Source organism: Diabrotica undecimpunctata, chromosome 5 (genome assembly GCF_040954645.1).
Source record: "Diabrotica undecimpunctata isolate CICGRU chromosome 5, icDiaUnde3, whole genome shotgun sequence".
In the NCBI taxonomy this organism is placed as follows: domain Eukaryota; kingdom Metazoa; phylum Arthropoda; class Insecta; order Coleoptera; family Chrysomelidae; genus Diabrotica; species Diabrotica undecimpunctata.
In genome coordinates, this window is record NC_092807.1 from 114,390,381 (window position 1) to 114,415,720 (window position 25,340).

The window sequence follows — 25,340 nt, forward strand, 5'->3', positions numbered from 1 at the left end:
GTATTGGCATTGAAAACATTCCAACCATACACAACCCAAAAGAACTAGAAGAAAAAGTCCTAGAGTTTGAAAAAAATCATAAAAGAAGCTCTAAGAAATAGCACTACTAAAGAAGAGTATATAATACACACGGAAAGATTTAGAGATATTAACCAGGAGTTAACCAGGGATTAGGGAAATGGTAAAGGTAAAGAACAGAGCCAAAGAGAGAGCCAGAAGAACAAGAAAGCTAGGAAGATTAAAAAAGGGGAAAACCGACTAAATCGACAAGTCAAACAGACGCTACTATAACATAGGAGCAAAAAATGGGACAATCCTGTAAAAGAAATAGAAAAACATGTCCAAAATATGAAAGAAATATGAAAGCTCTAAAGAATAATCAGAAATGACCCTGACCCCATTACATGGCGAAAACGGAATCGAATTCGTTTTGTCCGAAACGGCTGAGTTGACGAAGAGAGAGTTTTTACTTAATTATCACCAAGAGGAAGACATATACTTTATCAAAGAAACATAACTAGAATATCAAGAAGAAAAAATCACCCCACATCACCTAGAGAAATAAGTGAGCTGACCAGGAAAATCTCACCAAGAAAAGTACCTGGTCTAGATGAAATAAGAAACAGGGCTCTGAAATATATTCCAGCAAAAGCAATTGTGTATTTAACAAATATAACAAATACATTATTAAGATAGGGGCCATTCCCAAACCGATGGAAGGAAGTCCACGTAATCAGATACCAAAGCCTGGAAAAAACAATATATTTCCGCAAAACTGCAAGCCGATTAGCTTACTTTTAGTAGTCTACAAGATAGCAGATATAGTCATCCAATCCAGACTCCAAACAGAGACAAATAGGCTAGGAATAATCACTGAAGCACAATTCGGAGCTTAACGATCCAGCAAACTACAAGTACTTAGACTAATAGAGTACATCACAGCTGGATTTAACGACAGTCAACATACAGAAGCAGCCTTCCTGGATGTAAGTAAAGCCTTCGATAGAGTGTGGCATAAGAGATTAACATTTAAAATGACAAAATATGCATAAAGCAGGGTCAGGACGAGACTCATCACCTCGTACTTGGACAACCGGAGGTTAAGAGTCCAGATAGGGTAAGTTATGTCTGAATACGGAATCCCAGAAGCTGGAGTACCACAGGGGGCGGTCTTATCACCTCTTATGTATACCATATATACTACATATATACTAAATTTGGTAAATAGGCAGCACTTTCTCGGCCGCCTTCCGCCTTTATGTATTTATTTAGTAGCAGTCTATATACGATCAATGAGGGCTGATGGTTGAAAAAATTGTAAATTTTGTGCTGCTTTTTTTCTTTGTTGTTGATCTTTTCCGCAATGGAAGGAGCGAGTGAAGGACCATCGTGTGGGTTTGTGAACAATGTAGAAAACTATGTTTGTATTGTGTGTTGTTTATTAAAAACGGATATTTAAGTCGATTAAAACATTCCAAGAAAAGAAGACGATATCACTTGTAGATATGTTATTCGCGTAAACAAAGTGTGCGTTGTTAGAGTAGCATTGTATCGAAAATTTCAACTAATCAATTTTCAAAAGAAATAAAAACGGGTGTGGGAGACCAGTGGGACTGCCGGTAGAAGTTATACTTCTATACACGCGTTCGCCGTTACAAATTTTTATGGGAGTCAATCTGCACAATCATTACATATGTAATGCTATAGGTAAGAGAGAGCAGAAAGAGAAACAGAATTAGGTATATAGGTATATGGTGCATCGTTTGCTGTATATAAACAAAATTTGACTTGTAATAGGAGGATTTTATCAAAATATAATAATATTTAATGAAAATGTATATTTTTATTACTATATATACAATACACTGCAACATAATTCAATCTAATAATACAATACAAATTAAAATGCAATATTCATAAGTATTTAAAAATGACAATGTACATAACTTACTGACGCATATGTTTAATATACGCATATAACTTCAAAAACAGCAATGAATCGCTGTTGTAAAATTAACACGGCCACAACGTGGGATCCGAACAACTAGTCCACTAGACGATCACGGCTAATTAGGCGATGTGTATTACGATTATAGTTCGAATATTTTAAAACTCTAACCCAAGATTCCATTAAAACAAATTTAGGTCAGTTGTTTACAAAAGAAACCATGTACTTAATATTAATTTAATATACCATTTTATATAAATAAGTTCGCTAATAATTAAAAATAAAGTAATCAATCAGCGGAAATATATAACAAATAGCGGAAATAACAAATGTTTCCGATTCTAAAAATGCTGATATTAAATAAATATTATTCATCAGTATTTAAAAATGACAGTAGGTATACATAACTTACTTACCCATATGTTTAATTTACCATGATAATAATATTAATATAAATTTAATTAAAATGAAATATTCATAAGTATTTAAAAATGACAATATACGTAACTTACTTACGCATATGTTTAATTTGCCATGATAACAATATTAATAAAAAAAATATTGTTTGGTGATACAACTGTCAATTTATCTGACATAGATAAATACAATATTTAATTGTTGTTTGTTGTATATATAAGTACACATATGAACTTTCTTGAGATATTTACAAGTTTTAATTTATAATTTAACATGCCTAACGAGGCTTGTTACTCTCGTGCAAATTTCCGATTCACTCCCGTGCAAATTTCCAAAGTCAAACGCGCGTCTAGAAGTATAACTTCAAAAACCAACAACTCGGATTATGTTGTAAATTTTCATTTTATTTTAAAATTTAGCATTTTTGCGTATCTTACATATATTTAATAAAATTAACGTGGGGTTTTTAAATATTTCAAAAATAAAAAAGGAAATTCATATTGGGATTCGAACTCACATACACCAGCGTATAATTTTTTTTTTCAAAAAAAAAACGTATTTCAAAATTGACAGTTCTCGGTCATACGGTTATTTATTGAGATTATTATTTTGAAATACAAAAGTCTAAAATAATTATAAACATTTAATAAATAATACAAAACATATCACATAAATAATATATTATATATAATACTATCTATATATAATATTGAATATATATACAAAAAGAACATTTTTATTCTCGAGAGAGGAAGAGAGAGAAAATATATCTTCTGTCTCTCTCTTACTCATTATCTTACATATGATAATGATTTCACCGATTCACTCCCGTACAAATTTCCAACGTGGAGCGCGCGTATAGAAGTATAACTTCAAAAATTGTTTCTTTTCTTATAGTTGACAAAATACTACTAATATTAAGCAATTTTGTAACAAATTTTTATTTAAACAATTTACTTTGTGATTTTTTGACATCTATAGACATTTATGTTTTTATTTTTTAGCTTTTGATACACATATTCGCAACTGCTAGCCTTCGAAAAGCCTTAAGGTTCGAACCGGACAAACGAATCGAACTATGGAGATTTTTTACGTATATGCTGATCCACGATGGTTGGTACCATTTTATGCTGAATATAGTAATTCAGTGTATTTTTGCAGTACTTCTTGAAAAAAGACAGGGACACCTTCGGGTCCTTATTCTATATTTCCTTGGAGGGTTTACAGGTGTCCTTGGAGCCTCATGTGTTCATCCTGATCTTGTGATAGGGGCGTCGGCTGGTGTTTATGCCCTCTTAATATCCAATATTCCTGATATTATTTTAGTAAGTATGTAAAAGCTAAAAGTTTTATTTCGACAATTTAACAATAGTCTTTAAGAGAAATTATAAAAAGGTATAATATAAGATTATTTGAACGTAGTTTTTAACCTCGGTTATTAAGTGGGCGAGATTCGTGCAAGGTGATAAAAAATTTAGAAGATTAATTAATAGAAAGATCGCAAATGGACATATATTTTAAGACCAATAATACCAAAAAATCCAATGTTTTTAATAAAAAAAAAAATCGGTTGCCTGTAAAGTCGGTTTTACGGGCGAAGATTTTACGTGAAAACGTCTTTTTCTCGGTAGAATATTTATTGATATGAATATTATTAAATTGCACAATAGGAACAAGGAATTGAATGAAAATAAGAATTGCACAAATTACTTAATTCTTGCTAAACACAGTTAAATTCTAACTCCGCGCGTGGTGATTGGTCGGTTTAGTTCGTTTGTTTGGTCGCCCTGTTTTGACAGGTTAGAGGTTATAATTTGTTATTTTAAATGTTTGACTAGCAATACGCGCTGTTTCTTCTCAATCGACTGAATTACGATTGATTGCAGAGTGATTTAAACTAATAATTTACTTAACACTATCAACATTTGTCAATAGTATGACATAACCTATAAACTCAGTTTCTCAACTTTTGTGTCAATCTAACAATTAATCAATCAATCATAGTTTACGATAATGAAATATTAGTGTACAATTATTTACCTTTATTGTTGTAGTTGTTGTAAATGACGAATCTAAGCACTCCACATTTTCACTACAGACACAGCTGACGATACTTTAACCACACGTGTGAACTTGTATTATGACGCTTTCTCGGTTTTCCAACGCCAAAAACGCACGAGAAAGACAGAGACACAAGCACGCACCGATTCAACGCGCCTAATTCTCTAGTGCTGCGCGCGCAGCGGACCGATCATGTTTGAGTGGGAGAGAGACGCAAGGCATTCGCCGGTCCGGAGGGCCTCTCTCTCGTTCGGTGACTCATCGTAACAGACGTGAGCGGGCGTTACACTTTTTCATGAGTGACTCCGAGCCACAACCTAATTTAAGACGTTGTCACGTCAAAAGAGTAAAAGAACAGAATGAAAAATATAAGGTGAATATTCCTTTTACTAAATAATTTACCAAGCGTAATGTACCAATAATGGTGGCAATCGTAGAAAAAATAATGGAAATATGAGGCTTGTTCAATTAAAACCAGCTTTTGGCCCAGAAAAAATTTACTGGCAAATATATCTACAAATAATTAGCACTACATTAAGGCACATATTTCATTGTTTCGCCAATAGACCAGATCGGATCTGTGATAAAACGACTACATTTAGATGTGAGAGGTAGCATTCTGATTTTTGCAGTAATACTTCAGTACTTCAGTGATAACTTCAGTAATAATAATTGACTCATTCTACCTCTCAAATAGGTGGAAAATATTAGTAAAAAAATTAATTAATAATTACTAAAAACATCATTATTTTTTCTATTTTATTTCCTTAAACTTTAAAATAATAATAGCGACAATTGAATTTTATATTAAATACCACTAATTGACAATATTTTAGTTTATTACCCTTTCTGCAAAATAGCAATAAATACAAAAAGAGCGGGAAACAAGCCTTTAATTATTCAATGTTTTTCAATCACTTAGATATCACATAAGACCAATGTTTGCCAATTTTTTTACTCATAAAAAGCGCCTTACCTATTTAACGTACTTTATGGCATTTAAATCGGATTGTTTGGGCGGCCTCAGGAATGTTTTAAAATTGTAAACAATTTTTTGGCTTATAAACAAATAGAATATCTCTGTAACTGTTAGCTTAAATTAAATTCAGAAAACATAGAAAGCTAATTAAATGATAAGGTGGATAAGAGTTTTTTTCTCGGGGCGGTTGAAGAAACTCTTTACGCTACCTTCGAGAAACGACTGAATATCGGGGTAGAGCGGAGATAAAGTAAAAATATCATCCGACGAACTGACGGATGAGGGCAAGAAAATGCGAAGAGGGTAAGAAGGAGGTCTTTAAGAGAAGTAGAAAGGTAGATAGAACGCTAATAAAGGGAAGTGCAATCGAAATGAAAGACGAGATGATGGAGACACTAAAACAGGTGGCCTTAGACGTGAAAAATATTACAAGAGAGCAGAGTTTATGCAGAACTGTTAAAAAAATTAAGACCAGAAAATCAAAAGACGAAGAAAGAAAATGAAGCTATTAGAAAGGAAAGTGAACAGACAAAGAAGGAAGTTCGAGAATTAAGTACCAGACTTTAGTACCTACAGAAAGAGAAGAAAAAGGATAAGGTGATCGTAACAGGTTTGGAATATAGACGATAATGAGCCGGACGTGCTGAAATCGACCACAAGAAAAATGATAGAGGCAAACTTACATATACAGGTAGGGATTAAATCGGCTCTTAAGATAGGAGAGAGAACATGTCTGCTACAGCTAAAAAACCAAGAAAAAAACTTTGAGCTTTTCACCATACCACCTGAGATTGGTTTGTTTAAAAGTCTTCTTGGACAATATCTATTGCAACGGACAGAACGGGAAAGGGGTGTTTCCTTGATTTGTGTGTGGTGGTTTCCATTCCATTGGAAAAACGCTATGTAGAAGTATACAAAGCTCAAGTGCGATGTAGAATCCAGCATACAATCCTAGCTAGTCCAGAAGTCCCTGATCACTTTTTAGATAAAATAGTGGCAAATACCTTTGTTAATGGTTTGAAATAGAGCGAAGTACAAAGCAAGACCAAAATTGTTAGATTAAGCACTTTTTATTGCCTTGGAACATAAAATCATTAGTCAAATTTCACGGGGCCGTCAGGTTTAAACAATGGTAGAGGAGTCTTTTATCATCAGATCTTAGTACATGTGGCACCCTTATTAACGATCCATAAGATTAATACCGGAGATGCTCAGTCAATCAGACAATAACCAAGAAGATTTCCGTTTGCGAAATGAGACGAAGTTGAAGAAATTATAAGAGATATCGCCAAACAAGGAATTATTGAACTATCTAATAGTCCGTGTGCAACACATGTAGTCGTGATAAAGAAAAAAGATGATTATATATTATTTTTATTGAATATTATTACCAGCTCAATATGGCAACAAAGAAATATAGTTGTCTATTACCTAGAATAGATTATCCACTGGATACTCTCTCTATGTCTTGTTCTTTACACTAGACCTAAAAAGTGGATACTGGCAAATAGGATTGGAGCCAGCTGATCGAGAGAAAACCGCATTCTACATTGGATCAGATATTCTTGATATATCAGATAAATATCATTGAGAATAAGTTTTATATCTCAGAATAATGAATTCAGTTTGAGAGAACTGACATGGCAAACATGTTTGGTTTATTTAGATTATGTAATTGTGGTTGGAAGATCACTCCGCCAGCATTCCAACAATCTAAGGGGAGTGCTTCAACGATTACGTGCTGTTAATTTAAAACTGAGTCCAAATATCACGGAGAACTTAGATATAACCAAGACGTTACAAAAGATTCGAGAAAGGATCTACGAGCCTCTTCCCATATCAGTTTGGCCCAACGTTAGTTTAATAATAAAATTAAATTAGAACGCATAGAATACTTATGTAATATTAACAAAAAAAATAAGAAAGTTTACCACTGAGTTACATCCCCTTTGTTTTTAATGACATCCACAATTCTTCGAGGCGTAGTTTTTACCAAGTTCTGACAAAATTCTAATGTAAACGAATCCCATATTTTTAGCAATTTTTTCTTCAATTCGTTGACGGACCTGGCAGGATGTTTTCTCAAAGCTTTTTTCATTTCGCGTCACAAAGTCTCTATCGTGGACAATTCGGGACTGTTAGAAACCCATTCCAGAAGTGGTATGCCATAGTCTTCAATCCATTTAAAACCATCCAATAAAATCCATTTTTTTTTTGAGGTTGACAACCTGCGTCGTTCAGTTGGAAGACAAAATCTTCCGCTGATTCCATAATCGCTAAAAGAGATTCTTCTAAAATATTCAAATATTTGTCCATGTTTACAATTTTATCGTTAAAATGCAACTTACCCACACCTTTAGACGACATGATGCTCCAAATCATGACAGATGCAGGAAATTTGACTTTTCTCTTCAGACTGTCGGGATGGAAAGCTTCATTTTTCCTGCGAATGACGTGACTCCTACTGTCTCCAACACACACTTCAAATCTGGACTCATCACTTCATCGTAATAAATCCCATTGCGACTGAGTCTAATCTTTATGCTCTTTTGACCATCTTAGTCTATTTTTCTTTTGTTGTAATGTTAAAAGTGGCTTTTCCTTCGCCTAAAATAAAATAAAATTTATTAAAAACAATTCGTGCTAATTTTTTCAACTATAAAACTTACTTTGTACGTACCAAATCCTAATTTGTGGACCTATCGGTGACATAGAAACGTATCTTCCAATAACCTCACTCCATAAAACGCATATATAACGCTCCATAAAACGTCACAAACTCCATATAATTTGCTCATTGAGTTTTCACTATACTGAGTCTTAATGCCCTTCGATCTGCTTCGGTTATTTTACTTTTTCGTATATTTCTAGGTTTTGTGACGACCGAACCTGTAGTTTTGTATCTTCTGAGTATATTTCTTACACTACAGCGTGACAATTGCAACATATTCGTGATTTCCAAATTGGATTTTCCAGAATTAAAAAATCTAATAATGATTGAACAAATTTTCTCATCGATAACTTTACCTCGACCCATTGTACAACCCACAAACGGCAAAAAGCTTTACAATACTACAAAATACATTTGACATTAACTGACAATTATTATTGTTTTGATGTCATTTTTCCATAGCTACCTCTGAATTTAACGTAATTATGAAAAAATCAACATACGTTGACATATAAGTGAATGCATAGCCAGGGTTTAGTGAATTTTTTTTATTGTGATCATAAATCAAAAACCACAAGGGTAATTTTTTTTAATAAATATTAATAAAAAGGTCATATTAATTAATATGGGAACTTATAAAAACATGCAGAATAAAATTTGCTTATGGTAATCGAATTAAAATGCAAATTCCGCAGGTGGGCTAACTGATATGGGAAGGTTTTATTGAGTAAACTGCAAAGAAAATTTAAAACAATAGTCCAGTTGGTAAAAAGAGAGAATCTTTCAAACGGTATAATGTCTGCCAAAGTCCTATGAAGTAAGTAGCTATTGATATTGCAGTATTATTTCCAAAAAAGGAAATAAATATATCCTAGTAACAATGGGTTATTTTACGAATTGGAATAAGACATATGCAATTCCAAATCAGAAGTATTGTACAGTTGTAAATATACTAGATTTTAGCAGTTTTGGCGTTCTCTTAAAAATCAGCAGCCTAGAGTTAGTAGTTGGTAGAAAATGCTGCGTTGAGAAGATGGTTGCCTATCATCACTTTACCTGTAGAGTCATCCTAAAGAGGATAACTAAATACCCTGTACAAGAATAATATTATGTCATGTTCTAATCGTATTTTAAATTAAGTTCCCTACCAAAACTTAGATAGAATATTGATCGACGTTATCATTATCTGGTTACTCGAAAAGCTCTTTTTTGCATGCGAATACTCTTACAAAAGAGCATTGAGTTTAGGAAAAATATTTACGCATGTTTTATAGATTTCGAAAAAGCCTTTGATAAAGTACCACATACATTATTATTTCAATGCTTACACTCAGTTGGTCTGGACACGTATGACATTAGATTGCTTAAAATCTTTACTACAATCAGACCGCTTGTGTTAAGGTGGACCAAGAGGTTTCAGCTGAAGTTTCTATTAAGCGTGGTGTCAGACAGGGATGTGTTATGTCACCGATGTTGTTTAATGCCTACACTGAACCAGTTTTTGAAATAGCATTAAATAATCGCCGCGAAGGTGTTAAGATCGGTGGTGAAATTATTAACAACATCAGATACGCCGATGACACCGCAATAATGGCAGAGAGTCTAGAAGATCTTCAAACCCTGTTGAATGCTGTAAACAACGAATGCACTGAAAAGGGCTTAACAATCAACGCAAAAAAAACAAAATGGATGGTGGTCGGAAAATTAATATCGAAGACTCAGTACTAAGATTAGATAACAAAATCCTGGAAAGGGTGGAACACTTTAGATATCTGGGTAGCTGGATTGACTGCAGGGTTGAAAGTGACGAGGAAATTTCAACCAGAATAGAACTCGCACGGAAAAACTTTATTAACTGGCGTTCTGTATTATGCAGTAGAAGTCTGTCGTTGACCACACGTCTAAGAGTATTGAAGTGCTACGTCTGGTTCACTTTGTTCTATGGATGTGAAACCTGGACAACAAAAATAAAAAATCTTAACAAATTAGAAGCGTTTGAGTTATGGTGTTACCGTTGCATGCTCAGAATCCCGTGGACAGCACACATATCCAACGAACGCGTGCTAGAGACCGTGCACAAAGAGCGAGAATTGATCAACATCATCAAAATGAGAAAGGTCAAATACTTCGGTCATATAATGAGAGGACCTAAATATCGCTTACTCCGGTTAATCATTCAGGCCAAAATCGAAGGAAAACGTTGGGTCGGAAGAAAACAACTGTCCTGGCTGCGTAACATTAGACAATGGACAGGTCGAAAGGTCGAGGAACTGTTTCATCTAGCTGCCGACCGAGAATCATTTCATCAGCTTGTCAATATGACGATAGCCAACGCTTGAATACAAGCACGGCACACAAAGAAGAAGAAGAGATGCTCTACCCAATAAAACAAGCTACAATAATATATGGCGCATGTTTTACCAAAGGTAGGCAAGGGGTTGGAAGATTGTGAGAAGCATGTTTAAAGTAATTGTTCAACATACTTGCATACAAATTACCGTGTGTTGCTTTAATCCAAAGGAATCCTGCTTTTCAAGAAAAATCGATTGCTACTTTTTTCTCCAAGGTTTGTGAAAAGTTGGAAACACCTGTAGCCACCGAGGGAAAATGCCCAGAATTCCTTATTGGACAATCAGTACTAACAAGGGAACAGTGTACCAAGTTCGGATCCTAACTGTGATTCATTGAATATTCTCGAAAAACTGACGCATCGTTAAATAGAACTAGTTCTGAACTAGAAATATATATATATATATATATATATATATATATATATATATATATATATATATATATATATATATTCACGATTCATTTAATAATATTTCTTTTATATAATATAAACACTTAATTATAGATGATCATAATATGTGTTTAAAACATTTTTCTTTTTTTCAGAATTATACCAAAGTAAATTATAAAATCTACCGAATAGTTGCCATAGGAATTTTAGTACTCTTTGATATAGTATATAACATAGTTCATATATACACGAAAAAGGAACCCGTCATATCATGGGAAGCACATTGCGTTGGTGGTGTTGCCGGTCTTCTCTTGGGATTCATAATATACAAAAATGGTGATAAGTGCCAAAACTTAACAGTCAATAGAACGTTATTTTGGATAAGTGTGATATTTTATGCTTTTATTGTAATTGGCTTCGTGATAGTAACTCTGCAAATTAAAAAATGTACTCCTTCTAATATTATTCATTTTAGATATGTTTATGTTTGTTGATGAATCTGTTTTATTCTGTTAAAGCTTATTTAAAATTTAAATATGTAATATGTATTTTTTTTTTATATACTTATTAAAAAATACAATATTTCTGTTATAGGTTTCTGGTTTTTGAAAAATATTTGTGGTTTAGTACGCTATGCCATCAAGTGGTAATATATATATATATATATATATATATATATATATATATATATATATATATATATATATATATATATATATATATATATATATATATTGTAGCGTGATTAAATAAAACGAGCGGTTCGAATTTATATACATATATTTATTTCTAAGTTTACAGTTCGGTACTCTCTTATCAACTAAACTCACTCCTAACAACGTTACATATATATAATAAAGTTACTTTTCGAGAACATTCTGGCGTTGTCCCACCTCTAATTGTCTCCCGTCCGAAGGGCGGGCAGATTTAGATAGCGTTTTCTAGATTCGTCCTTCTAAGAATTATGACGTATCGGAGATGGGCTATTTCGTTACACTGCTCCCCTCTTAAATCTGATCGTCCCGATCAGCAACTCTATATGTAGGCACAGGATGGCGGAATCTACAGGACTCTCCAGCTCTGCATGAACCCTTTAGAAAGAAATAACAGTCTACTGACTTTGAAGGATACGATCTCATCGGGTTAATGCAACACACAGTAATTCGTACGCCGGTTTCTCGGAAGATCACTTCAAGCATGCTTCTGACAATCTTCCAGTCCAGATTATCTAGTGCATGGCCTATCTTGGGTAAGGCCAAATTCTTAATGTCGTAATTGCACACAATTCTCTTCAAATTAGTTAGAGCACGCCATATATCCTCGTAGCTCGCCCTGTCTTTATACGACTTCCTGGTCACCATATACAGCAAAGATCGAGAACCATCTTCTAATCTCAGTACTCTTCCAACTTTAGGTTGCTGGTTTTTTAACTCGTCCAAACGACCGAATTTCTTATAAAATACGGATGAGATTCCGTTAGTCATCTCAAGATCTTGGGCAACACAGTGGGCTAGAGAGACGTTATGCGGAACACTAAAAAGATCCTGCTGAACTTCTGTGGTCACGCCGAATCTAGCACTCTTTCTCTCTGCGTAATTTGACATAAATTCATTAAAGCTTGGTCGCCGGTCATCTTTGATCTCATGTTGAAGGGTTCGTGCTTCTTCTGTTTCATTTGAGCCAGCATATGGTGCAAGACGATTTATGTGAACTACTTTTGGTTTACCTTTCGGCAACTTCTTAATTCGGAATATTACGTCATTTATTTTCTTTTTAATTTCATATGGACCTTCCCATTGTCTTTGCAGTTTGGGAGACAAGCCTCGACGACGTTGTGGATTATAAAACCAAACAAGATCACCTACTTCATAGCTTTCACTCTTACATCGAGAATCATATTGATCTTTCATTCTGTCACTGGCTATCTGGATGTGTTGTCGGGCAAGTTCATGAATGTTGTTCATTCTTAACTTCAGGCGGTCGACATAATCTTCGCTTGCAACATGTTCTTCGGAAGGTCTGCAGCCAAACTCTAGATCGCAGGGCAAACGAACTTCACGACCTAACATCAGGCAGGTTGGAGTCTGGCCTGTAGTTTCATTCACGGCCGAGCGGTAGGCCATTAGGAATAAATGAATATGCTGGTCCCAATCTCTTTGATGTTCTGATACAACCTTGGATAGGTGTTTACCCATTGTTCGGTTCATTCTCTCCACCATTCCGTCTGATTGAGGATGCAGGGGTGTCGTTCTGGTCTTATTGACACCAATCAATTTACAAACGTTTTGGAAAAGGGTTGACTCGAAGTTTCGCCCTTGGTCGGAGTGGATCTCCAAGGGAACACCAAATCGGCTAAAGAATTCTTTAACAAGTACCTCTGCAACGGTAGCAGCTTCTTGATTTGGTATCGCATAAGCCTCAGTCCATTTCGTAAAATAATCCATGGCTACCAGGATATATTTATTTCCATCATTTGTCTCTGGAAGTGGACCTGCAATGTCGATTGCTACTCTTTCCATAGGACTACCAACATTGTACTGTCTCATGGGTGCCCTCTTTTTACCAGCTGGACCATTACTGGTTGCACACAGTTCACATTTCCGGCACCATCTTCTTACATCATCTTTACAGTTCACCCAATAGAACCGTTCCCGAACCTTTTGCAGAGTCTTCGTGATACCAAAGTGTCCACCTGATGCACCGTCATGCAACTGACGCAATACTTCTGACACTTTACTTTTAGGTACAATTAACTGAAGCTTAGTTTCTGTACCATCATCGTTCTCAAAGGTTCTATACAGAAGATCATCTTTCAGCACTAGGCAATTCCATTGGCTCCAGTAACACTTGACTTCTGGACTACATGCACTAATGTCTTGCCAAGAAGGTCTCTCACTTCGACGCATCCAATCCAATACTCTTTTTATACATGGATCATCTGCTTGAGCGTCTTGTAGCTGTTGAGGCTGCCATTGCTCATTAATGACGGTGGTTCGTCTCACGGGGCAAAGTCGTTCTTCTAATTTAAGACAGTGATTACAATTTGCACTGCACGGCCGTCTCGAAAGGGCATCAGCATTTGAATGAACTCTGCCAGCCCTGTGTTCGATCTCGTAATCATATTCTTGTAATCGTTCTAACCATCTTGCCATCTGACCCTCTGGATTACGAAATTGTAGGAGCCATTTTAGAGCAGCGTGATCCGTGCGAAGAAGAAACTTTCTGCCATACAAGTATTTATGGAAATGCTCACAAGCCTTCACTACGCCTAGCAATTCTCTTCTGGTAACGCAATAGTTTCTTTCTGGTTTTGACAAGACTTTGCTAAAGTAAGCGATGACTTTCTCCTGTCCATCTTGGATTTGGGAAAGAACAGCTCCTATTGCACTGTTGCTTGCATCGGTGTCCAACACAAATTTTCCTGCCTGTCTAGGGTAGCTTAAAATCGGTGCGCTGATCAGAGCCATTTGTAAGTGTTCAAAAGCTCTTTGACACTCTTCGCTCCATGTATATTCTTTGCCTTCTTCTGTCAACTTTGTTAATGGCTTGGAGATATTGGCAAATCCTTTGACAAAACGGCGGTAATATGTACATAGGCCAAGAAAACTTCTAATTTCGTGTTTATCTCTTGGTACTGGCCAATCCTTAATTGCTGCAAGTTTTTCAGGATCAGCTGTTACACCATTACTTGCTACAATATGTCCCAAGTACTTCACTTCTCGTCGAAACAAGTGACATTTCTTCGGACTCAACTTCAGATTCGCTGCCCGCAATCGTTGAAAGACTTCTGTTAGATTATTGGCATGTTCATCGAAGGATCTTCCAACTACAATTACATCATCCAAATAAACCAGGCATGTTTTCCATGTTAGACCTCTTAAAACTGCATCCATTAATCTTTCAAATGTGGCCGGGGCATTACATAAACCAAAGGGCATAACTGTGAACTGCCAAAGCCCTGATCCTATCGAGAATGCGGTTTTTTCACGATCAGCTGGCTCCATGTCTACTTGCCAATATCCACTTTTCAGATCGAGTGTGGAGAACCAACGAGAACCAGAAAGTGTATCCAAAGTATCGTCTATTCTGGGCAAAGGATAACTATCTTTTTTAGTTACTGCATTGAGCTGTCGGTAGTCAATACAAAAACGTGTTGAACCATCTTTCTTCTTTACTAGGACTACTGGTGATGTCCATGGACTGTTTGATGGTTCAATTACCCCTTGTTTGTTCATATCTTTGATGATGTCTTCGGCTTCATCTCTTTTCGAAAATGGAAGTCGTCTAGGTTGTTGTCTGATTGGCTGGGCGTCTCCGGTATTAATTTTATGCTTTACTATGCTTGTTTTGCCATTATCCTTCTTATCCATGGCAAAAACATCTTGAAATTCTATCAGCATAGACTTCACTTTTTTAGTTCGTTCATCATCAAGATCTTGGCACGTTTTAATCATCGTCTCAACAAGCTCCTTTGGATACTTAGATTTCGACGGTTTCTCATTAGTATTCATGGAACAAATCGAAGCCACGGGAACACAATGTCCGATCAAAGTTCTTTTACTTAACTTAATAGCAGTTCCCTTTAAATTCATAACTCTTACAGGAACGACATCTCGAATTCTCACCAAAGCTTTTGCCGTTAGGAACTCGGCATTATTCACATCTTCGACCATCCTTAAACTTCCCTCTCGGGAGTAACCATCAGGTCTGGTCATCAAAATTTTCTCACTATTACCGGGTATTGTTACGTCACAAGTAGTTATTAAGCTGATAACATCTTCTTTGTCTTCATGAAACGGCAACTCTTCACCACTGATCTCGAGAACTCCATCTTTGACATTCAATACAGCCCCAACTTTCCTTAGTAAATCCATCCCCAATATGAACTCATCGGAGATCTCTGCAATTAATACTGTATGTTTCACTGTGGTCTGGCCAATGGATACTGACATATTAGCCTCGCCATATGTATTAATTATCTCACCAGTTGCTGTTCTAAGCTTTACTGTTGCAGGCAATAATTTAAGATGGCCTCGTACTACTTCTGGCCGTGCAATAGTTCTCGTTGCACCTGTATCTACCAAAAACGATCTACATTTATTATTGATACGACCCTCTATGTACAAGCTATGAATTCCACCTGAGGACGTAATGTTCACAGTTACTATGGGGGCTGTGTTTCTCGAGGTCGGCAGTTGCCCCTTGTTGTCGACCCGTTCTAGTTTTCCGACTGTTGTATCATTTTCTTGCAATTACGGCGAATATGACCTACGTCACCGCAATTCCAACATCTGGGCTCGCGTCTCTTCGGCATCGTGTTACGAACTACTTTTCGTACCATTTCTTCCAGACGTTCATCGTTTGGTTCGTCGCCTTCTTCGATGGTTCTTATTCGATGGCTCCGTGAAGTTTGACTAGCTGTTTCATGTTCCAAGGCAATAGCGAGCGCTTCATCCAGAACTTTTGGTCTTGCTAGTCGTAAAGCTTTCTGTAATTCACTTTCTTTTAACCCATTGACGAAGGTATCTACAGCAATTTCTTCCAAAATGTTGTCTGGTACTTCCGGATAAGCCAACCGCACTATACGAGCAACATCTGCTTCAAACTCTTGTAAATTTTCACTTGCTCGTTGAATTCTACTTCTTAGTTGCGCCTTGTAGACTTGTTGTAGATGGGCATCTCCGTAACGTTTGTCTAGTCGAGTGAACAAGGTCTGGTAACATTTTTCTTGACCCTTAGGAATCGATCTTAGGATATCTGCAGCATCACCTCGTAAAGCAGCAGTCAAGGAAACAGCTTTTTCTTGTTCTGTCCAATGATTGGCTGTCGCAATAGCTTCAAATTGTCTAAGGTATATGGACCAAGAAGACTTTCCATCAAATGGTGGCAATTTGAATCTCATATTATGTGTTGTTTTGTCTCTAGGTGATTCTTCTTTCACTACCGGATCTAAGGCTATTGTATTAACTGGTGGTAGCACTTTTGTATTAGTTATCATGCTCTCTAATTGTTTGATCTTCTCTTCTACGTTGTTTACATTCTTCTGTATGTTATCGAATGTTCTTGTGACTTCTTCAAATTTGTCATTGTTTTGATTACATACTTCGTCGAATCTTCTAGACATATTTTCGAATTTCTCGTCGTTTTGTCTAGCTATTTCTTTAATAGTTTGAGACGTTTCATTAAATCTTTCATCATTCTTTCGAGAAGATTCTTCAATCATTTGAGACGTTTCATCGAATCTTTTGGAAACAGTCTCGAATTTATCATCATTTTTTTTAGAAGATTCTTCTATCATTTGAGACGTTTCATCGAATCTTTTGGAAACAGTCTCGAATTTATCATCAGTTTTTTTAGAAGATTCTTCAATTTTGTTAGAAGTTTCTTCTATCTTCCTTAAAACTGCTTCATCCGCTGACTGAAACTGGAATGTCTCTGGGTCATCTCCATTCTTGTTAAGAACATTCTTCAGTCGTTCTTGGAGAATCTTCTTGGACCCGCTGCAATCTTCATCGCGTTCTTCTAGTTGCTCTCGCAACTGTTTTACTGAGAGTTGTACTAGCAGCATCTTTGGTCAGGCACACACGTACTTTTTAAATGTTCTTTCGTACAAAGATCACTACCGATCTACGCGGATGTTACCGACGAACAATACTTTTCAAAAGTTCAAAAGTCTTTTTCAAAAGTCACTGCTGAATTTATTTCTTTCTTTACTCACACCGTAACACCAACTGTAGCGTGATTAAATAAAACGAGCGGTTCGAATTTATATACATATATTTATTTCTAAGTTTACAGTTCGGTACTCTCTTATCAACTAAACTCACTCCTAACAACGTTACATATATATAATAAAGTTACTTTTCGAGAACATTCTGGCGTTGTCCCACCTCTAATTGTCTCCCGTCCGAAGGGCGGGCAGATTTAGATAGCGTTTTCTAGATTCGTCCTTCTAAGAATTATGACGTATCGGAGATGGGCTATTTCGTTACAATATATATATATATATATATATATATATATATATATATATATATATATATATATATATATATATATATATATATATATATATATATATATATATATATATATATATATATATATACTCATGGACAACAATATTGAATATTTTGGAATTTTCAAGTATTTGTTTTTAGAAAATAAATTCTGGTGAATCCAGTCGTTTATTGTGAAGAAGAGTTTATTTAACAATGTTTAATGAACAATTTTAAGTTTTTATGCAGAGAAAATTGTGAAAAAAATAATGCTTAATATTAGGTAAATAAGATTATTTTACTCTAAACTTGTTTTACTCTAAACTAAATGTCTATTTAAATTGCTTAAACAAGTCATTTTAACTGAAACAATCAGTAACGAGTATTTCCTCCTCTAGTTCTTATTACTGCCTGCATCCTTCTCGGCATGCTTGCAAGTAAGTTTTTGATATATCCTTAGGAAATTGCATTTTATTCATCCTGTGCAGCCAGCCGAAGCTGCTCTATCGTATTTGGAACAGGATTTCTCTGTCGTATGTGGTATTTTAGCTGATCCACATGTACTCTATTGGATTTAAATCTGGACTAAAGGGTGGCTAATCAAATCCTCGAATTTGGAACTCATCAAGATAATTAATTACTATAACAGCGGTATTCGGTCGAGCATTATCGTGCATTAACATGTATCTGTCATATCCAATGTAATCAAGATATGGCAAAACACGATCTTGCAGGATGTTTTAAACGTAAGATTCACCAGTCATCCTTCCAATCACTTCCACAAGTGCGGTGCGTTCCTCCCAACTAATACCTTCCCAAAGCATTATACCACCACCTCCAAAACTAACGGTCTGGGCGAGATTGCAGGTGGTGAATCGTTCTCTAACTCTTCTGTAGACGTGGTGTCGACCATCTGGCTTATATAACAGGATTCTGGTCTCATCAGTAAAAAGAACATTTTTCCAGTTGTCGATATTCCAATGAATATGTCTTCTTTCAAATTCTAAACGACGAGCTTTATAATTTTGGAGAAGACGTGGAACTTTGGCAGGGCGTCTAGGCTTTTAGATTGCTTTTTTTAATCTTCGTCTAACTGTTTCTCAGCTCACATTAACTGGTCTCATTTAGTAGCTCATTTCTGAGGTGCATCGATGCCAATGAGTAGTTTCGTGTAGAATTAAGAACCAAAAAACGGCCATCAGTTGCGATTGTGCAACTTGGGCGTCCTTGACTAGGCCTTCGTATAAAATTTTCTGTTTCATGGTATCTTTTTAAAGTATTAGAAACTGTAGATTGACTTCTCCTGAGACGTCCTGCGATAACATTTTGTGTATATCCTTCCTCGTACAAAATTACCATCTGTGCTGATTGGGCTTCATCGCAGTGGCGAATTCGTGGCATAATTGTTTTAACCTTAGTTAAATCAAAACAATATTTAGTTAAACTTAATAAATTAAACTAAAAATAAACGAATTAGTATGATTTTTCCTTTACGTAAAGAAAGTTTTTTATGATAAAATGTACGAATGACACTAACCGCTGAATAAACGTCAAAATAAACGTCAAAATATTCTAAACTAGTTGAGAACATCAGCCTACTATATGAGTAACATCAGTAATGTAAAATTATTTTGAAATGATAGCGAATCCAAAAATAAATTGGAAAATTCTAAAATTGTCGATATTTTTGTCCATGAGTGTATATATAAAATATGTATAAACCGTCAAACGGCCCTGGGAGCGGATAGGATTAAAATCGAGAATTACACGTGAAGCCATCGAAATTGAAAAACGCCCTCTCAGTCCTAGTACCTTAGGGTGATTTTTCATATTCCTTCTTCTTGATAAAATGATGTCTTCCAGTAATCTCACTGCATTTTATGGACTACCAGGTACTATAAATCTACTCGACCTTTCTGATTTCACTAACTTTGGTAAGCGATTAGTAGTTATCAACGATCAATATTTCCCCCTTTTTCTTTATTTTTCCCATCTCTTTATCTCTCGTTATATCTTTTTGTAGATAATACTCCTATTCCACTATTATATATTAGATTTAGAATAGAAACGATTACAGAAACAAAATAAAACTACAAATTGAAAGTACAAGACGATTTTTTAAGTCTTTTTAAACACGTGAAAGGTTACGACAGGGTGACGATGCTGTGGCGTGGGTTTTCATTTTAACAAAGCACTAGAAAAGACAGAGATGCTGAATTACACAACATGTGAGCTATATTTAACAAATCAACGCTTAGTATGGCATAAACTGACGAAATGGATCTGATTGCTCGTCCAAACCGAAATGTTAAAGAAGCGTTTACTTGTCTTATAATTGCCGTAGAAAATATGAGCCTTTTAATAAACGAAGAGAAAACTAAAGTAATGATATCGAGACCAGATAGCGAAGTTACGGAAACAAATTCTGACCAAAACCTTAGCATGAGGATGCAACAAACAAATTGTTATTTGAATAGAATAGAATAGAAAAGAAAAAAGCTTTATTCTCAGGATTCACAAGTTACACACAAATATAAATTGTCAATAGAGAGAATGGTGTCAATTATAATTTGTTATGGTTGCTGTAACAACCTACACTTAACATAAAAGTAATATTAAAGTATAAGGATAATAACAGTGACATTTAGATTCAGATAAGAGCCCTCAGTCTCCCTGCAGGTCAGCTTGAAGGTGTATTAGTATTATGGTTTGTTATGTGTTTCAAGAATTTATGTCTATTTTTAAAAATGAAAAGTAAGCATTCATATATGTATGTTCCAGCCATTGTTAGTATGTTTAGTTTTTTAAAATTACCTCTACATGAATCCCTGTATTTCAAGTTAAGTAGAGTTCTGATTGCTCTTTTTTGTAATATAAAAACCTGTTCAGCGTTACCACTTCCCCCCCAGAAAACTATTCCAAATCGCATTACAGAATAAAAATTTGAAAAATATACAACTCGTTTACATTTTTCCTCCAAATAATTTGCTGTTATTCTGAAAGAGTAGCAGAAAGATGCTAACCTGTTACATATCTCATTTATATGCACTCCAAAATCTAAATTTTGGTCAATATGTACCCCCAGAAATTTTGTGCTTTGGTTTAGAGTAACCATTTGCGATTGAATTGAGACAGTTTCTGGTAAGGTACTATTATTTGTTTTAGTGACGAAACATATATAATTTGTTTTTTCTCTGTTCAGTATGAGTTTATTCATATTAAGCCATCTCTGTGCTTTATCTAATCTATTATTAGCGATATTCAATAAATTATTGAAGGATGACCCTATAGTTAAAATGTTAGTGTCATCTGCAAATTTCACAATAAGAGTATTCTGATTGTTGTCTGTAATGTCGAAAGCTAAATCATTTACATAAAAAAAACAAAGAGAAGAGGACCCATAATACTTCCCTGAGGAATTCCCACCGAAATGAGTCCTTCATCAGAGAAGCAATTTCTTCCCTCGTACTCAAATTTTACTTTCTGTTTTCTGTTTGATAGGTATGATTTTACCCAATTATAACCTGGCCCTCTATTGCCATATCTGTAAAGCTTTTCCATTAGTATTTTGTGATTTAAAGTATCAAATGCCTTTGATAAATCTAAAAATATGCCCATGGATATATCTTTGTTTTCATAACCCTCATTTATCTTTGTTATAAAATCATAAATGGCAGTCTCTATAGATTTTCCCTTAAGGTACCCATGTTGTGCTTGGCATTACAGTCATTCACTATAGAAAAAACTGAGAAGCCTGACACACATGACTGTTTCAAAAACCTTAGAGAATGATGGTAAGAGGCTTATCGGACGATAATTTTCTAGTAAAGTGGCTTCACCTTTTTTATACACTGGTTTTACTACAGCTATTTTTAAGTTGTCTGGAAATATCCCATTTATGAAGGTATTGTTTATTATATGACATAATGGTATAGCTAGCTCATATGCACACAGTTTTATTATATTTGTAGGTATTCCATCATATCCTGAAGTGAATTTATTTTTCAATTTTCTAATTAATTCAATTACTTCATTTATAGTTACTGGCGTTAGAAAAAATGAGTTTTTGTTAATCTCTATTTTGGTGCTGAATTCTATTTTTGGTATATTTTCTAAAAGATGTGTAGCAGCATTTAAAAAATATTCATTAAAATTATTACTTACCATGACTGGATCTCCTAGTATAGCTACATTATTATCGATACAATTTACCTGTGTGATTTCTTTAACGATTTTCCATAGACTTTTTGACCTATTTTGACTATTATATATTTCTTGCCCATACTGCATTTTTCGTGAATCCACAAGCATTTTATTATACTGACGTTTTGTTTGTTTATACTCATCTTTGTAATTGTCATCTACTCTACTTAACATTAGCAAAAGGTCTAAGCGACTTTTATATTGATTTATTTCATTTGTATTATAGTATTTGATACATTTTCTATGTTTATTTATATTTTTTTCTGGAAAGCATTAGTCAAATAACAAAGAAATGATTTTCATAAATACAACCCATTGCTTTTCTATATTCCAATTTGATACTGAAAAAAGCTCCTTCCAGTCTTCATCTTGCAGCATTAATACTGAAAGTTATTTTTTGACCAAGATGATCAGAAATATGAGTATCTAATACTTCTGCTACATAAAGTTCACAGTTTGTAAAAATGTTATCAATGCACGTCTTTGTAGCTCTACATATGCGAGTATATTCAGAAACTGATGGCAATATATTAAATGTTTGTAATAAATAGAGAAAGTCTGTTTTATCTTTAGTTTGACTCCTCAAATCTATATTAAAATCACCTGCAATAAAAACTAGAGAGCTCTCACCTGAAATATAAATTAAAACATTTTCTAGAATATCTAAAAATTCCTGCACACAAGACTTTGGAGTACGATATATACAAAGAATTAAAATTTTGCAATTTAAAAAACACACTTCTACACATGAATATTCAAAAACATATGTTTTTGCCTTAGCATTTACATCTTTTCTTATCCTCCATGATAAGATTCCTTTTATATAGATTGCTGTGCCCCCATGTTTGCCTTCATCTCTACAGAAGGCAGAGACTAATTTGAAACCCATAAAATTGTGATTTTGTAATTGGGTATTTGATTTCCAATGTTCACTTAAACAAACTGCGATGCAGTTTGGGGTTCTTCATTACCAGTGATAACAGCGACGTAAAATATCTTTTATGGTTAGAGTATATTTATATGTACGTGGTTTTCGGATACGTTTATCGCGCACTCATGCTTAATCCCTGGACGTTTTTTGACCTTGCTGAGTTTCATTGCTGTTTGTCTGGCTACCTTTTAGTAATTCTTTTTCATCTTTGGAAGTGTAGCTTGTAACAGGATCTAGATCCATAGTTTTGAAATGACTAAGGTTTCTTTGTTTGTTTATTTTTGGTATATTCTTATCTCAAGAGAAAATAATGAACCTATGATCACTTTTGGCAGAGCTTCCGCATATCTAGATATCGACTGATACTCTTAGTTAGAGAAGAATGAGAATGCTCGACCAGATCGACCGTCCACGATCGACCAACATTACTAGTCTATGAAAATGTTTGCGCAGAGTCAGACTGGTGGACCGTCCATCACTTACAGCGACCGATCGCGATCGTCCAGTTTTGAAATTCGGACTTGTTGGAATTTTGATCGTTTGGTCGATGAATATGAAGCATTTCGCATTCATTTATACTGTTCTGAGCAATGGCATTGATCATTGACATTTCAAAATTTGTAATTAACCTATAAAATTTGGGCTTGTTCATGCGGTAAGCATTTTGAAATTTATTGGAATCGTTTAATAGAATGGGATATAACACAAAGAATTCTCCTTGTTGGTGCCCTTTTAAAAAAATGTTACGTACCCAAATTATCCTACGCCTACGAAGACGTCTCCACATCAAATAAGTGATAAACAATTTATTAGTAGAATGATCTCTGCTAATTTTATCCATAATCCAATTTTCTACAAAAAGCCCGGTAAAATAATATTACAAAAATGTGGTTATGTTGCTACAGCCTCCTGACGTTTTGACGGTCGGTCGATGGAACACGAACGAGTAATGTGAGTTTAAAAATAAGAATACAAAAGTTGGTTGTTCGCTGTCGGACGGTTGGTCGTGGTCGGTCGGGCAGTCTGATGCCTACCTTGAAGCTATGGTTTGTTAGAACAGTAAGCGACGCATAACTCACAGTCAGTCGAATGCCGCGTACGTTCGTCAAAATCAAAGAAATGGTTCTCTCTGATAACGGTTTGTTAGGTTCTGCTGAGCTGCGCGCACTGCAGAGCGCTAGCCGTGTAAATACGTACTAAATTTTCTCCCGAGGAAGATAAAAGACTATTGGATCTAGTACAAATTGTAAGACAGTTCCAAATATATCCCTGGAAAGTCTAAAATATTCTCGAAATTTTTCCTCGTTTTAAAACAATCTTTCTTCGACTATTAATTTAAAAGCACCTTCTGTATTAAGACATGAAAAAATTTCGTTTACATTTTTATTTCTTTTATTTAAATTTAACGGTATCAACTCTTCTTCTTCCTCCTCTTCTTGGAGTAATAAAAATATTGCGTAAAGTTTTCGAGAATTAATTTTTCTAAACGTACAACCTTTGAGAGAATAAACTTGAAACTAATTTTTAAACTTGTTTTCAGATCGACAGAATATTTATCCGAATAAAGAATCTAACAAACCGACTCGACCAAAACTGCCATGAGTTGAGTACAACAGATTCTGCTGTACGTGTATGCTGTGCGCTGCGCACTGTCACTGTTCTAATTCTAACAAACTGTAGCTTTAGCATTAGTTAGTTTTCAGTGGGTTGTGCTCATCTCACAGAACTATTAATCACGAAACCGAGCATGAAACGCGCTTGTCGCCAGGTAAAGGTCTCAGGGCTTTGGGAGGGGCGGTACATCTCATGGTTCGATTACGAATTCAGTCTCCTTTTCGGCCTGATAATATTTAATATATGTTTGTTTTTATTTTGACTTCAATACAGTAATTAATAACATAGAAATAAGTATTATTTAGATAATATTGTAATAAAAAAATTAATGTGCACAATTTTACTTCGATTGAAAAACTCACGTCTTAAAGATTATATGTAAGTTTTTGATTATATACTTAGTACCTAATGCTATTCCGGTCATAAATTTTTTTATATGAAAGAATTATTAAATACAGTTGATCCCACCTATTTTGTTAATACCAATACCAGATAAATGTAAATTTTTTAAAAGTTATGTACCGATCTTATTAAAATGTTTGTTATATTTTGTGTCAACTAAATTTATAATCCCTTCCTTCTTTTTCCTTTGCTACTTGTAACGTTCCGTCACGTTAACAAAACGTTTATGGCAATAATAAGAATTATTCTTACTCTTACATCTGTTCAAAAGGTGTGTGTTCATCAAATGCGTGTTTGTTAATCAGTTGCTATTAAATAATTATTTTTTAAAAGGGGTTGCCGCTGCTTTAAAAATATCATGGCGAACAATATA

General features: G+C 34.8%; 1 protein-coding gene across 5 annotated transcripts in view; it reads left to right on the top strand.

Annotated features, from left to right (window-relative positions):
- The window catches only part of rho-6 (serine protease rhomboid 6), an 87,651-nt gene extending 62,539 nt beyond the window's left edge, over positions 1 to 25,112 (top strand). For 4 of the 5 annotated variants that reach the window (XM_072532568.1, XM_072532571.1, XM_072532570.1 and 1 more), the window contains exons 3-4: positions 3,370 to 3,690; positions 10,975 to 11,375. In XM_072532568.1, coding sequence (XP_072388669.1) covers positions 3,370 to 3,690; positions 10,975 to 11,313 — 660 coding nt within the window. In that variant the 3' untranslated portion in view covers positions 11,314 to 11,375. Of the gene's footprint in view, positions 1 to 3,369; positions 3,691 to 10,974; positions 11,376 to 24,491 lie in introns of those variants that run through there. The other variant, XM_072532572.1, reaches the window with a different exon arrangement.
- Positions 25,113 to 25,340: the final 228 nt, after the last annotated feature.